At 42.5% G+C, this 16,150-nt stretch overlaps 1 protein-coding gene across 1 annotated transcript in view; it reads right to left on the bottom strand.

Annotated features, from left to right (window-relative positions):
• Nucleotides 1-16,150, bottom strand: part of mtbp (MDM2 binding protein) — a 34,603-nt gene that overhangs the window by 3,179 nt on the left and 15,274 nt on the right. Inside the window, exons 11-18 of the mRNA XM_035388293.1 lie at nt 14,674-14,791; nt 14,132-14,302; nt 11,827-11,940; nt 11,196-11,357; nt 11,022-11,115; nt 10,450-10,611; nt 7,065-7,160; nt 5,425-5,691 (exon numbers count right to left, since the gene is read on the bottom strand). Coding sequence (XP_035244184.1) covers nt 5,425-5,691; nt 7,065-7,160; nt 10,450-10,611; nt 11,022-11,115; nt 11,196-11,357; nt 11,827-11,940; nt 14,132-14,302; nt 14,674-14,791 — 1,184 coding nt within the window. The remainder of the gene's footprint in view (nt 1-5,424; nt 5,692-7,064; nt 7,161-10,449; nt 10,612-11,021; nt 11,116-11,195; nt 11,358-11,826; nt 11,941-14,131; nt 14,303-14,673; nt 14,792-16,150) is intronic.

The raw sequence follows: 16,150 nt of genomic DNA, 5'->3' as shown, positions 1-16,150 counted from the left end.
CACCAAACGCTGGGAATCTTCCCTGGTGATGCTCTGCCATGCCTGTACTGCAGCCATCTTCAGGTCTAGTTTGTTTTGGGGGATTTTTTCCTTCAGTCTTGTCTGTGAAACACATGTTCAGTTGGATTCAGGTTGGGTGATTGACTTGGCCAGCAAAGAACACTCCACTTTTTGAGGTCACTGTCCTGCTGCAACGGGAAGCTCCCTCCAATTAGATTTTAGGCATTTGGTTGTATCTGAGTTGATGTTTCTGTACACTTCAGAATTCATCCTGCTACTGCTGTCAGCAGTCACAACACCAATAAAGACATGTGAGCCAGTTCCAGTGGCAGCCATACATGCCAAAGCCATAACACCATGATCATTTTCAGATGAGGTGGTATGCTTTGGATTATGAGCAGTTCCTTTCTTTCTCCACACTTTACTCTCTCCATCACTTTGGTACAGGTTATTACTCATCTCATCTGTCCATACAAGTTCGTTCCTTAACGCACAAGTTTTTTGTATGAACTTTTTAACAAATTCTAACCTGACTGTTCTGTTCTTGAAGGTTACTAGTGGCATTTTGAACCCTCAAAGGTTATGGTGATGTAGTCTTCTCTTTATTTTAGTCTTTGGCACATATGTGCCTACAGTATTTTACATCTTTTCAACAGATGAATGGGGGTTTTCCTTCACAACTGAAAGTATTCTTCAGTCATTCATTACAATGGTCTGCCAAGTGGTTTGCTATTGCTGAGCTCACCAATGCATTCTTGCTTAACAATGTAACCATTGATTTCAACACACCCAATATTTTGGCTATGTCTCTACTCTACTGGCATTGACACTTCTTTGGTCTTTATGTTGAGAGACAATGGCAACAAATGTAAATGAAACTCCAAATGCAAATGCCACACCTAGAATCAAACAACTCTAGACCGTTTGTTAGCTTTCTTGTGCAGAACTAATGATACAACAACACATGGTCAGTCAAAAAACAACCGAGTGCAGCTAATTGTCCAAGAACTTTTAGTCTCCAAAAATGGAGGGACTATGCATAAAAATAGCAGTAATTCCTACATGGTTCACCTGATATGGAAGCAAGTACCCACAAATTAATGCTGACAGTCTGCACTCTACCTCATATTAATTTCAAATCCAAAGTGCTGGAGCACAGACCCAGAACAACAAAATGCTGGCACTATCCAAATACTTGGACTACACTGTGTATATATACACACACTCCCTCTATCTCTTCCCCTTGCTCTCTCTCTCTCTCCCCCTTTCTGGATTTTCAAGGTGAAAACCTGCATTCAACATTAGGCAGACAGGGTCAGAGGCAGAGAAGTGGATTATTCATTTACAGGCCTCAGCAGAGCCGTCCATCTCAAATGACCCTCTACCCGCTGCCCTTAGCTGCCCGAGCAGAACTAACAGTGGCCTAAAAGTCTCATGAAGAATCAATAAACAATCTGCCTCCCGCCATTTGCTCGCAAAGCGCAGACACAAACTCATATGCATGTGACTGCAAAAATTAGGCATTTTAGAGCTCTAGTTCTCAAACTGGGCTATCTGGGCACATAGGGGCACTCAGAATGTGTCCAGGGGACACTTAATAAATAACAGACCATGTGACGGTAGATTCTGTTTAGACTTTCTTAATAATAAGTTTAACCATTTTTACCCCAATTTGTTTGAAGTGCTCATGAGTAAATAAAGCATATCCAGTGAGAAAATATGCCTACCGCTGTTGAAAGCTGTTTGTTATTAGTCACTCTAACCAAGAGACCCTGACCATCAAGAAAACATGAAAAGGACACGTAATTATACTACAGCAGAGATAACATGAGAACATCCAGCGCCCACTAAAGTTCAAGCTGAAGAAGTTCAAGCATGGCACGAGGTGTTACAAGGAAGAAAACATCTACACCTGAATTCCAGGGGGGAAAAAACACCGGGATGAAGGGAATCTAGCCAGCTGAACCAGAATCTCAGAGTCTCTTCCAGACCCCTCTGCCAGACACTAAGACACTAAACTGCGGGCATTTGTAAATTACATTAATTCTAAATTACCATCTATTTACTTTACGGTTGAGAAGAGCTCAGAAGCCATTCACTTATTGGATGTCTTAGTCACAACAAAAGGCAATTCATTGAGCAATGCTCACTGAAAGCCTACTGACAAAACACTATTTTGTCAGCAGATGGTGACCACCCATTAAGGGTTACCACTTAGCCAGTTGTATAGACTTAGCATAGACTTTGCCGTATCTGTGACACTGCAGAAGAAAATGTCAAACAATCAGAGTGAGTCAATCTGTCAACAGAATTGATCGTTAATAAAACCGAGAAAAATGAGAAAAAGCCATTTTCAATTAAATATGTCTTGACTTACAATAATTAATAACTCAATCCACATTAGATCAATTGTAAATAAACACTGGCATATTTTGTCCTCAGATGCTTCTCTAAACACATCTATTCACTTATAATGTTATTAAAGTCAAATATAGAGAAAGGGAAAAGATAAACTTTCATACATGGTTGCTTTACTTGCATGAGCTGCACATCTTGTAGCAACAAGGTTAAGAGAAATAGTTTTGCTTGTCCTCAAACACGTATTTATAAAATCAAGTCTTGTATAACGTTTCGTACAAAAGGTGTAATTTATATGATGAGATATCCCTGCCCTAAGTTGTATATAGGCAAAACCATACGCCCTCTAAACGTGCGTCTGAGGGAACATAAATCTTCTATAATGCGATACGATATCACCTCACCTGTGGCAAGGTACTTTATAGAACAGAATCACAGCACTAAAGATCTTTCATACACGGGGGCAGAAAAAGTAACGCCAGCCTGCAGGGGAGGTGATTTAAAAAATAAAAAAAACTACTCCAAAGGGAGGCCTTCTGGATATACAAACATGTGTCCAGTGGGCTTCAATGAGGAGTTAGAGCTCACTCCTCTTCTATTGCCTTTTGGATATGGACTCTTCTTCTGTCCTACAGACGTGTGGCGATCCGTCGTGTGTCATCTGTGGTTATAGCTTGTGGAGTTCTGCGCTCCAGTATGTTCACTACCGATGGTTGTTGCATTGTGTGTAACCCAAGTACTACTGCGTTTATGAGGGGTGACAGTGTCCATGGGCAGCCACTCAGATTTATAAATGGCCTTGCCTGATGTCCTCTGCTGTGGCAACTCATGGACACATTTACCTCTTTACTAGTCCTCACTGTGATTGTTCTGTCTGCAATAACCGTGATGCTTAATTGTCTCGCATGGATTAGCCAGCAGCTTTAATTGATCGCAGCTGGATCTACCTTGCTTTAAGATGGTGGAATGGCACAAGCTTTTAGCCTGCACACTCAAGAGGGCATAGCCAAAACATTTGTGCAAGATGCCTACGCTGCATTTGTAAAAAATTAAAGGCAGTATTATGGGAACGTTAAAAGTTTGGAAAAATTTACTTTTGAGTGCGAAGCATTTCATTTTTTTCATTTAGCAAGCTTTAGTGGTTTTAATTCACCAAACAAAGATGAGCACAGTGATTTTTGTTACATGGTGAAACCAAAATACACTTTAATAAAAGCTCCGAATCTTTGACCTCTGATTACAAATCTAAAATTGTGAAGTACAGAGCCAAATCAAGAAGAAAAAAGTAGTGTCAAACGCAACCACTGTTTCTAGCAATGAGGCTGTTTTCCTGCTTGTGTTACTGTAGTAGGCTGTGCTACCTTTCAGAATACATTTGAGCTACTGTGAAGTCTTTTGTTAGTAGGCTAATGCTTGTGATTCTTCACTGTCAGATTTAGAAACAGCCTCACTATTCAACATATCATGCAAGCTGTTCGCATGAATGCATTTGCATCCCTACTTCCTCCAGTTCCCTCTCCAGTGTCTGATATTTGCCTTGTTTATTGAGCATCATATTTATGGCACATAGCCATTTGTAGCATTGCAGGATTCAAAGAGGAAGCACTTCATTTGAATCAGAAGTCGAAAGCGAGATGTCTAGTTCTAGCTAGCTTGCTCAGCATGTAATTTAAAACAGAAATCGCTCCTATGGTTTTTTAATACTAATAGCCTTTGTGGCCTAAATTGGTTTTGATCAGAACGCCAAAACATTATTTGCAGTTCAATTAATTTAATCCTGCTAATCCTGCTGTTCAATCCCACTTCTGTTACAAGTGTCATCATACAATTATGAACATACATGGCGTATTATGTCAAAAACAGTCATTTTTATCAGAACGCAAGTGAATTAGGTTAGTGCAGATCTTGAAATGTCCCCCGTCCCAAAGATGCAGCATTCCGTTAGCTAGCTCGACCACTAAATATGATGCACATTGACAATCAGACACCAAAGGCAAAAGGAAAGTCATGAAACAGACTTGCTCTCTTCATGTTGCATTGAGCTAGTAATGACAGCTGCTGTACATGGAAGGTTAGCCAGCTCCATGGGAATTAATTTTGTTGATATTATCATGTTTGTGTTTCTCTCGTGTACTGTCTGTCAGTGTCAACCAGAGTGTCAACTATTGGCCAGTAAGAGGGGGTGGGTGCTAATTTGGCTCAATCTGAGTATGAAAAAAAAAACATTTCCCCTTTCATCCTGAAGGCGTCCCGGAGATTATTTCTGTTTGTTCGAAACACATTTTTTTAACTTCCCCGGAATGTTGGGAGGCTGTTAGTCTCAGGCCCTGCCACCCTGTCCAACAAGTATTTCTGCAGACAAATTTTTGCTATATGGTATTGTAATTCTTCTCCTTAGGTGCATCCAGAGGACCAGCATTTAGGTGAGATTAGTTTTGTTCTTTTTCAAAATTTGACAACCTCACGCCCATGACTAGGCTCTTCAACTGCAGGTATGTCTTTCAAGAATCTTTCAAGAATGTGAGAGACATTGTGAGAACCTTATCTCTCACTTACTGTCATTAGGAGTGGCTTAATGTCCAGACAGAAGCTGGTCTGAGGGGTGGTTTAAATTTGCACTCCTTAATTTGATTCAACTGTAATTCCGCTTTTATGTTCAATTTGCGGAGGATCTGGGTGATTTGGTTAGTACCGTCTCAAATTCTAATTAGAAACATCAGCGGTTTCTCTGATGTCTCTGATGAGTCCATGGGGGTAATGAGAAGATTAATGAGAGGAAACGGGGGGGGGGGGGGGGGGGGGGGGGGCAGGGGGGTCGGGGGCACGGAGCAGGGGGCGTCGCGTTAGTGCGGAGCCCGCACCGCAAGCTTAATGAGCACTCAAAAGACACATTCAAAACCCCGCTTCACCCCCCTCAACCATCAGAGGCAATCTTTGGAGATCTTGGGAGACCACTTGGCCCTCTACTGAGCATGCTCGATAAAGTGTCCCTGTACTGGGGTTTGATCTGTACCTCTTCAGCAAACAGACACTGTCAGTTTTCCTGTACTGGGATTTGAGCTTTACCTTTTGGGCGGGTAGATGCTGTCAGTGTCCCAGGACTGGCGCTTGAGCCTGCGAGGCTCCCCCCTCATATCCGCAAGGAGTGCCTCTCCGTCTGGGACGCTGCCCGGCTCGGAGAGCACAGCTGGAGAGGGGGCAGGGCTGAGGGCGAAAGGGGTGGGGCAGGGATCCTTGGAGCAGGTGGTGTGGGTCTCGTAGCGAATGAGGCGGCTCTGTAGTTTCACGAAGCCCCGGTCACGGTCCAAAGCCTTCTGTTCATCCAGACAGAATCTAATGGGGCAGGGAGATGGGTGAGTAATACACTATGTATCTATCTATGCAAGACAAGTTAGCTTTTTGTGCACATCAGTGACTTTTCCTTTCTGTACTTTAGGGGACCTAGAACCAACAAGAGAAGTGTTTCCCTGATGACAGCGGGTAACCTGAAGGAACTAAAATGTCCTAAGCATCCCCACCCTACACTAGCCATATGCAACGAATGACCTACTTCAGTCTGAACTACACTATACGACCAAAAGTATATGGAAACTCCTTGGTTTGGGGCTGTGTTTCATGGTTTGGGATAGGCCTCTTATTTCCAGTGAAGGCAAATCTTAATCCAATGACATTCTAGATGATTATGTGCTTCCAACTTTGTGGCAACAGTTTGGAGAAGGTCCTTTCCTCTTTCAGCACGACAATGCCCCCGGGCACACAGCGAGGTCCATATAGAAATGGTTTATTGAGATCAGTGTGGAAGAACTTGACTGGCTTACACAGAGCCCTGACCTCAACCCCATCCAACAACTTGGCTTTGGGATCAATTGGAAAGCCAACAGTGAGCCGGGCCTAATTGCTCAATCAGTGCCGGACCTCATGCTAATGCTTTTTTGGCTGAATGGAAGCAAATCCCTGCAACAATACTCCAACATGTAGTATAAAGCCTGCCCAGAAGAGTGGAGGTTGTTATAGCAGCAAAGGGTGGACCAACTCCATATTAATGCCCATAATTTTGGATGAGATGTTGGATGTCAGGTGTTCACATACTTTTGGCCAAGTAGTGTAGATCCATGCCAAATTCAAAGGGTTAAAAAGTTTTTAAATGAAAAATGTCTCCTATAGTAATAGGTTTGCAGGAAATTCTAAGATGGTGGGTAATGGATTTTTTTAATAAGTGGGGTCATGCACAACTCCACACTCAGAAACAAATTTATTTAATTATACATGCAATGTTTCGGTCATCCTGACCTTCATCAGGTAATGGATTTTTGAACGAAAGGGCAAGTGGCAACTGTGTATGCAAGCTTTTTTAGCACACATACTCAATCAGCTTCAAGGCAATAACAACTAACATAATGCTCTGAAATTTAAGTACAATATCAGGACTCTACCACAAGTGTCAAGAAACATACAGGAAACATCAGGAAATAACACATTTCTGGGCTCAATCCATTAAGGTGTTCAACATGACCAAACCCAATGCGAACTGAACCACTGACATAACGATGGAGAAATATTTCACGAGCCAATCATAATGCAACGGTCTTGTGACAGTGTCAGGAGCTGAGGCTACATCGTCAGAAATGATAAAACTCCCCACAGAAAGACGGTAAAAACTTCTTTAAAAAGTGACATAAACACCTGTCAGTGAGAGCGGTACCTACTCTATGCCATGGTAGTGGGAACTGGCCGCCTTGTTGAAAGGGAGCTGGGACACTTTCCTGGGCGTCAGGTCTGGGGACAGCTGGAAGGTGTGCTCCCTGGAGTTGGAGAAGAGCATCCAAGATCAGCCGTTTTTTAAAGAGATGCAAATGTGCCGCAATACACAGCGTTGATGGTTTTAGCAAGAACACCACAGTTCCTCAAACGCCCCCATCCGTCCTTGGCACCGAAAACTGTTGCCATCCTGGACCGGATGAGCTTTGTGTTAATTTAGCTTCGTATTAATTAATCCACTTCTCTCCAGAGCATGTGCGCGACCATGTGTTTATTGTAGCATCGTTATAAAAATGACATTTCCTTTAGTTTCGGATGCAACTCAATTTCGCGATCCATAATGACGTACATCTAGCCTTACTTACGGCTTTATTTTTTTAGTTTCTCTGAATAAGAGCACCTGCTAAATGTACCTTTAATGAAATGCCATTTTGATTGTATGCATGCATCGGTCTTGTGTGAGCCAAGGGTGATATAACTGGAGATTTGCTGTAATGATGGCTAGCTTTGTTTCCAGATAGGAAAGTGTACCTTAATGTGTCTCTGTAGGCATTCTTTTAGCAGCTTGTTCTGCATACAAACAGAGGATGCTATACGGGGCCCCTGGACACAAAACAATCTGCTTGGCAATCTGCTTACTCCGCCTTGCCTAGGTGGATCCAGCCAAGCCGGTACAGCAGCTGTCCAATTGAGCGCACGCATCCAGAATGCCAGCTGGCCTCGCAGCCAATCAACCGACAGCTCCTGGAGCTGTCAGCCAAACGTCCCGGTCTAAACGATGCCATGAGAAATATTCAGCGCTGAATTCTTTCCCAGCTTCACAAATAGAACCACAAGCAAACCGGCACATACCAACTTGGCATACCAGTGCTTGTTTCAATAAATAAATCAAATAAATCAAAAGATGTTTTCCTTAATTACATTGTTGAAGGTACAACAACTTGAAACAGTCACACTCACTGATCCATTTAATCCATTTAAATTTGCAGAGCCAGATGTGAAATCCGGGAACTTAATGCACTCCAAACTCACTAGGAAGTATGAATGCAGCTATTCAGCAAATTCATAAATATCAGTAGATGAAAACCATTAACAGCTTTCATCCACATAAGACATCCTAACTATTGTTAAAATCTACTTGTGTGACCCATTAACGATCTTAGTGAAGCAAAGGCAAAGATCAATCGCAAAACTCGGATCACTTGTGCACCAAAATAATGACCTATACCTGTAAAAACTTTCTTGTACTCTCAAAAATTAACATTGCAATAAAAATAAAAAAATGTATGAGTGTCCTTTTCAGAGAAAAGCCAGTGACGGAACAGTGAAAGGGGAGCAGTGGTCCACTGACAAGCATGTGGCCTCTGACTGCCCAGCTTCATATGAACCGCTCCAAGCAAAATTAATGAGTAATGCATCTGTTAATGGATTAAAACTTTATTGCACAGGAGCAGACACTGTCATTTCTATTTATTACCATTATGTCACTACCTAGGTAATAGTTTGGATGTTCAATAATATCGGCTCTGTATCAGCATTGACTGATTAATATCTTAAAATGAATAATAATAATGGCTCGTTGGTATCGATTATGGTAGGTGACACATGTGCCCAGGTGAAGCATTTGGTGGGCTGCTGTAAACGAATCAGAAATTTCATGCGCAAAATGTAGACTAGTCTTAATCATATGAACTGCTTATTTATTGTTTACTTTAAATGAATCATTTCTGCAGCCAAACTCGCAGGCAAAACTATATACTGCAGCTGAAGACTCACGGTCTCTGCTTAATAAAAAAGTAAGCAAGTTGATGCATGTTTCTGGCATACAAGATGGAGGTATAGCACATTCACATGCTATCTAAGAATGGCTAAATAAAACAGCTGTTCTGCATTCACACAGAGATTTCACACTGCGCTCTGACTTAGTTGGTGCGTTGTCCAAGACTTAACACAGAAAATATGGGTCGCACTTGAGATGATTTCATAACGAAATAGAGTATGTATTTACCATGTCATCAGACAGACAAAACGTTTTCAGCTGACGATTTTCATGTTTTGACAGCGAGGAAGGTCAAAGGCCGTGTTTTGTATAATCGTCTGCTGACATGGTCAATAAATTATCTAATCAGTTTCGTTATGAAAACATCTATAGAGTGCGATCCACCTTTCCACAGTACAACAGTTGGAAACAGCTGGATTCGTCCAGTGATTAGACTGAGCCCAGAGAAGGGTCAGATCAGAGCAGGGTCAGGTTCCTGTGTTGCTCATGTGCAAAAGTGAGCATACCCTTTAGCTCTACTTACAGTTGAATCCCAACCTCCTATGTCTTGCCCTTCGATAAAGACTCTCCTTTATTATTTATCCAGTAGTATGTATCTGTGCAATTGGCACACAGCCCACCTTCCAAGGGTGTCCCAGACAATGACTGCTGCAGTGCACATCTAATACAGGTGAAATATTGTTTCTGTCCCTCTGCCTCTAAATCAAGGGTTCATAACTCCGATCCTGGAGGACTAGACTGCAAGCTGGTTTTTGTTCAATACAATTACCTTAGTTTTAGTTTTATGACAGCTGTATAGACTATGCTGGTTCACTCTACTCTACTTGAGCACAGTAAAATTTTTAGGATACACTTATAGTCCGCAGCTGTAGCTTATACAAATGTCAGATCAAGACATGATTGAGACCAAGATGAGCTGATTGAATAATTAAGAGCAGAAGTCGACACAAAATCCTGAAACGGATCGATCCTCCTTGTGCTCCCCCATTCTAAATCATTGATATTGGGAGGAAGCTTCTAACCAGAGACAGAAAGTCGGAGCAGTGACGTGTCCCTGTTCAGGCAGGCCATCTGACCAGTATGACGCCACTGAGCATCACTCTGTGTGCGTGTGTGTGTGTGTGCGAGTGTGTGTATGTGTGCTTGGGTATACGTCTGCTTATGATCACATGCGGTTTTTTGTGAGAATGAGTGTGTGTATGTGTGTCTGTGTGTGTATGTGCGCTTGGGTATATGTCTGCTTATGATCACATGTGGTTTTTTGTGAGTATGAGAGCGTGTGTGTGTGTGTATGTGTGTGCATGTGTGTGTGTGTGGGCAAGAAAGCGCGCATATGCTTGTGTGTATTTGTGTGCAAGCATGTTTATGAGTGTGTGCATACAAATGTACATTCATGTATGGATTTGTACATGGACATGTGCGAGTGTCCATGCACGTTTACATCTGTGTACGAGTATGCGAGCGTGTGCATTTGCATGCACCCGTGGATGAGTATGTTTGTACAGCTGTGTATTGGAGTGTGAGTGTGAGTGTGATCCGCGTGCACTTCGTACCCTTTGTGCAGCTGCAGAGGCTGCAGTTCTCCGCTGGGCAGCCCCTCTGGAGTGAAGTGCTTTAGCAATTCCCGGGCATCCAGCAGGGCGGGGGTCACTCTCTGGCCCTCCTTTGGCCCCAGCAGACTCTCTGTGGAGCCCCCCGCCAGCATCAGGCTGGACCTGCAACGCAGCATGACAAACACAGCCGAGTGTGGTCAAATGCAGAGACACTTATCATTATGTCAGAACAGCCACAGACAAGCGTGCCATATTAACTTCCTTTTCAGTTAACAGCTTTAAATGTGTAGTTCACAATCAAATAATTCTGCAGACCACAAAATGTACTCTGTTTGAAGGTAACATCCATATAAAAACACCCTAAATATTTGGCCCTAAGGCTTATGGGAAAAGTAGTCCAGGGCACAGACCACCAGCTCTAGTTCTGCATTCTTCACAACACATGCAGAGGGTATTAATATGTAGAAGAACGCACAACTAGCGGTGTTTTATGGGTTGCCCCTGTGACTGAACACAGCCCTGAGTCACATTAGCGAACAGGAGACACGCATGGCCGCAGCTAAGCCGTTTACCTTGTCCGCTGGCGCTTCTTCCGCTGGTTCTCGGAATTCTGAAGCACGCTTCTCTCGGGCCACCCTGTACACTGTGAGCTCTTCACCACCGTTTCTGAAATGCAGTGCTTACGGTTACATGCCATCATGAAACTTGACCTATCGATGGGCTTGACAAAGGCAGCGGGGCTCTACCTGGAGCCTTGCTACTGCAGTTCTCCTTCTCCTCCAGCAGGCGTGCTGCGTTAGGCAGGCGGGAATCATGCATCTGAAGGTACTGCTCGCGGGCCAGGCTCAGTAGAACCTTCAGGTCATTGACGGGCACCGAGGCCGGCTTCTGCACCTCCTCTCTCCTGCCTGTAGAGGAGAGACAAAGTGAGGAGAGGTACAACTTACCAAGTTTTCAGCAAATAAAATACCCTGCATCTCAGCAAAATCCACACATTGTCCTAAGACCAATATTTCAGCCATTTTTATTCATTGGCCAGGGAAACACAAATCTAAAAAAAACATCTTCACCAGCCATCAGGGCTACCTATTGGCCATTTTCTGTAACGGGCCGTATTACTGGATAAGGTCATCCATACCATTGACTGGACAATGGACAGGAGATTAAAATGACCTCACATCATCAGGTACGTTCCTCATTTGACCTGCATGCCAGTGGCAATTCTGTGGTGGATCTCATTTGTCAAAGCTCTAAATTCACAAGTCCGGAATTCAGTGATGTAAGTGCAATGACCATTACCTAGTCTTATTAAATAAGCTTTTTCTGATACCAAAGCTTGGTTAGGGTTAAAAGAAGCGCAGTGAAGTCTCCACTTACGAAGGCATTCCTTCAGGGCCAACATCTGCACCTTCGCCATCTTCTTCTCCCTCTGAATCAGCTGGTCTCCACGGAGACACGGAAGGGACCGCAGCCAGTCCGCAGTGTCTGTGCCTGTGGAAGGCCGTGACAGCTTAATAAAGTTTGCTTAATTAAATGGATTCCATAAGTATTCACCATTTACCTGCACTGTTTACAAGCCATGATGGTTTTCAAGGACCTGTGGAAAGCCTGATCAGAGTTAGGGTTTATAAGAGTACCACATAGCCATTCCCACGACACTTTGGAATGTCAAACAGTGGAGGAATTAAGTCCCGTTGATAAATGTCTCCTTAAGTCTGGGAAAAACGGGAGTCCTCAACCTGAGATGGTTACATTTATGGCAATGTGCGTCATTTTCTTTCTGTGCATTGTCTAAGTGGCATTCATCAGCCAAGTCTAAATATTCTTCCATAGAGGCATGAAACAACATTTCAGAATCTTCCATAAATGCTAGACTGGGTTCAGGTCTGGGAAGGCCATGGCATATGGATAATGTTGTTATGCTCAACAAACCAGTGAGTGACCATATACTCTGTGGATAGTGGATGTGGCCACTGTCATCTCGGAAGACACCCCTACCGGCAGGGAAGAAATACTGCACCATACTATGAAGGTGTTCACTCAGGATCACAAAGCAGTGATTAGCCTCACCTTCTAACGAAAATGGACTCGACACAATTATACATCCACCAGGACCCTTCCCTTTTGCAACCAAACACTCTACTTGTTTTAGGAACATGGTAAAGAATGGCAGATCTGACCATGTCCCTTTCATCTGCTGTTTGGCTGTCCATTTCCTGTGATGTTAGCCTAAGTACTCACAAACTGCATTTCGAGGTGCAGAAAGCTGTTTTATGCAAACTGGCTATGATAACCCTCTCTCTAGAGTTCTCGATGGACTATTCTTGAGGAAACTGCCTATTGAAGCCTGCGACTGAATGTTGCAGTGAATTGATACAGAGTTGTGTGTCTGCTTAGCCTTGCACCTCCAAATAATGCACAGACATCACAATCCATGAGCATGAGCTTCGGACCACAGTTGCCCTTTGAAGGTGATGCGTTTCCCTCAGAGTTCCATGTTGACATTACCGTAAACACGGTTTCATGTGAAACATCAAAATGTTGAACTATGCTCACTGAAACTCCTGCCAAATTCACCCCAACAATAACCTCCTCACTGTTGTTTTTTAAGTCACTCAGGTCTCATCTTCTAGTCATGCTAGCCATAATTATAGGCAACGAGAAATATTTGGGGTTTCCATTTTATAATCTGAGGTTTAGGATAAATTAATTCCACTTTTTTCCTTTTCAAGTGGAAACTGCAAGCTTCCGTATACGCATAGTGTTTAGGCACTTTACACAGTTTCACTCATTGTTACTATCCTTGACTGTACATGGGAAGACTCACCTCATCTGAGGAAATGGGGGTTCATGAAAGGAAAATTGAGGATTAGAGTTTTCAGCCCATGAAATCTACAGGGTGACTGGGGAAAGCCTGGTTCGGATTTTGGCATGGCTGGCACACAGCGTTGTGCTCTTTTCTGGTACTGTTTTTGTGCCATGAGAATCGAGAAGTTTGTAAAAGAAGAAAGTACAGTGAATGCAATGATCCCAGTAATGAAATGCTCAGAAGAAACACACTAACATCAATCACTTGTGATGAAATCTGAATCAGCTTTGAAGCTCTGCTTAAATGGACTTTTATTGTTTGGAATTTTTCAAAACATCAAAGACACAAAATTCCAATTAACCCAACAGTTTTTAATGAACTGCTAGTATTGAAATAGTTTTGGATTCCCAGCCCCTGTGCCATGTGCTGAGCTGTGAAATATACTTGGGAGTGCAGCTTAGGCATCAACACTTTAATTCAAGGCACTATTTAGATGGAACATAGTGATTATGTATGTAGAACAGTGATTATGTATGCGCAAGTCTGCACAGAACAGTGGTTTTTTAAAATTATTTTAGTGAAATTTGGCAACAGCAAAAATGGCGTAGTATGTAATGGATGCATTACATACTACACCATTCACACAGAAAGGACCACAAAATATGAAAGTTCAGCCTGTTTCACATAATTTTGCAGATGCGTTCCATAATTTTAGTACCATTTAAAAATATTTTGCAATAGAAACCTTTCTTTGCATTTTTTAGGCTTGTGTGCCAAATTCTGTGAGTTTGCCAAGTTTGCTGCCTCTGCATTTGTTGTGGTAAACACCTTTCAAACAACCAACCAAATTACATAGCCCCTCAGACCTTTTACCTGACAATGACTGGGTCTTCTCTCTGATGATTCCATTTACAGTTGCCAAGGCGGCAGCTCCGTTAACCTGATTGGCTGAGTGTATCATCCGTGCAGTGCAACCCCCAGTCTCTGCCCCCTGCACCAACAGGAAGTAGTGGCCACTCTCCCCTTTCACTTCCACATCTGGAACTGAAGACAACTCCCATGGGTTAGAAAGTGGCCCCAAGCAAAAAGACAGAAAAAAGAGGAGCCAAGGGAGAGGAGGTTATTTCATTGCCACCATCACACAGCTCAGTTCTTTAGTTGAGCATTAAAGTCGTCATGTTTGTCCACCTAGGTGTGAAATCAATGGAGTGGGGGAGAAATCAGCATATCTAGGCACTGAAGCGTATTACACTTGCTATCTATCACAGCCACACACCAACCGAGCTTGAGGCCTCATTTGCATAAACTCCACCAGTCTTATCTGCAGTGCTGCTGATACCGTATTGGAGTCTCCACCAGCACAGATGCCAGGCTTTTTTCCATCAGTTTGAATGTAGGCCGAGGCAAGCACTTACCAGGCCAGGACTTGGGTCTCTGAGCCACAAACTCCTTCCACTTCTGGCTGCTGAGTTGCACGGCAGGAGGGGCGGCCAGACAGCTGACCGTGCAGGCTAAAGAGAACAGCGCCCCCACCTGACAGGAGGAGAGGTGGGTCACATGATCTCACTGGCCCAAATTTTGAATCAGATGAGCCATTAAAAAATATGAAATTTCACAAAAAGTGTCAGTATGACCCCTAAATTTTCAATTCTAGAATATTCTCTGACTGTATTTTGCAGTATACACACCCGCTTGTTCTCTTCTCAGTGCCATTAACTGTTATTATCCAAATTATTTTTACTTTGCCTTCTCTGTATTCTGTGTAGTATACTGGGAAAGGAATGGGTCTTGTAACCTAAAGATCATAAGTTCAATAGCTCAATTTGACACTGCCGTTGTTCCCTTGACCCTTCCGGAAGGTACTTAACCTGCATTACTTCATAATATATCTAGCTGTATAAATGGATGCAATGTAAACGCTATGTAAAAAGTTGTGCAAGTTGGACTGAATACAATGCCTTTACTAAATGCCAGTAATGTAATGTAATGTTTTTGAAAGAGCCTTGCTCAAGAGTGCTTTACATGGGGGGAAATGCACTTTGTGAAGTTATCATTATCAACATCGTTATCATTAGCCATGGTAATCAATTTAAACGGCATGGATTTATATTCATTTAGAATTCTCCCTTACTGCTTAAACATTAATTTGGCACTGCTTAAACATTAATTTTGTACATCATTTATTCAATTTTATTACAAACTATTGGTACCTCCTTAACAAGTACAGTCTTTCATTTCTTTTAGTTCTCTCTACTGCAGATATTCAGTTCCCAATGTGAATATGCTCCAGACTCCACCTCCAATTAGGGCCTTTGTAAAAAGTTCTGCTCGACTGCCCTTGAAATGAGCCAGCCACAGGATCCCGTTGATCAGATACTGCCACTGCATCACTGTGGAGTGACGGAATTTGCGACTGAAAAATGTTTTTAGAATTATATTACTGTAACTGTTTTTTTTTGTTTTTTTTTTAAGTGATTATTTAGAGTTAATGTTTACTGCATACTGCATGGAAATGTGTCAATACCATTTGCATTTTAAATGTCAGTTTGAGAAATCATACTGCTTGATGAATGCGCGTATGAAATTTGTTGTACAGTCATACCCATACTCCGTATTGGGTAGAAATAGAAAAATGCTAAACTATTTCATATTAGCAACACTTCCTCTCCAAACTTTGCTTCGGTTTGCTTGTGACATCACATAAACACAACTAGTGGCCACCAGCAGGGAGTGATGACAAGTATTTCAACTTCTATATTCACTTGAATTACAGATTTACTTTTATTGATTAGTGAATTTTTTTTCTTCAGGGGAACACCTTTATCACTAATGAGCCTTAGTGATAAGTTGCAGCTTAAACAAATATTACAAGAGCCTTTTGTGAGCAGAAAG

Source organism: Anguilla anguilla, chromosome 1 (assembly GCF_013347855.1).
Source record: "Anguilla anguilla isolate fAngAng1 chromosome 1, fAngAng1.pri, whole genome shotgun sequence".
Classification (NCBI taxonomy): domain Eukaryota; kingdom Metazoa; phylum Chordata; class Actinopteri; order Anguilliformes; family Anguillidae; genus Anguilla; species Anguilla anguilla.
The sequence above is the reverse complement of the archived record's forward strand: the minus strand, read 5'-3'. Positions and strand labels throughout refer to the sequence as shown.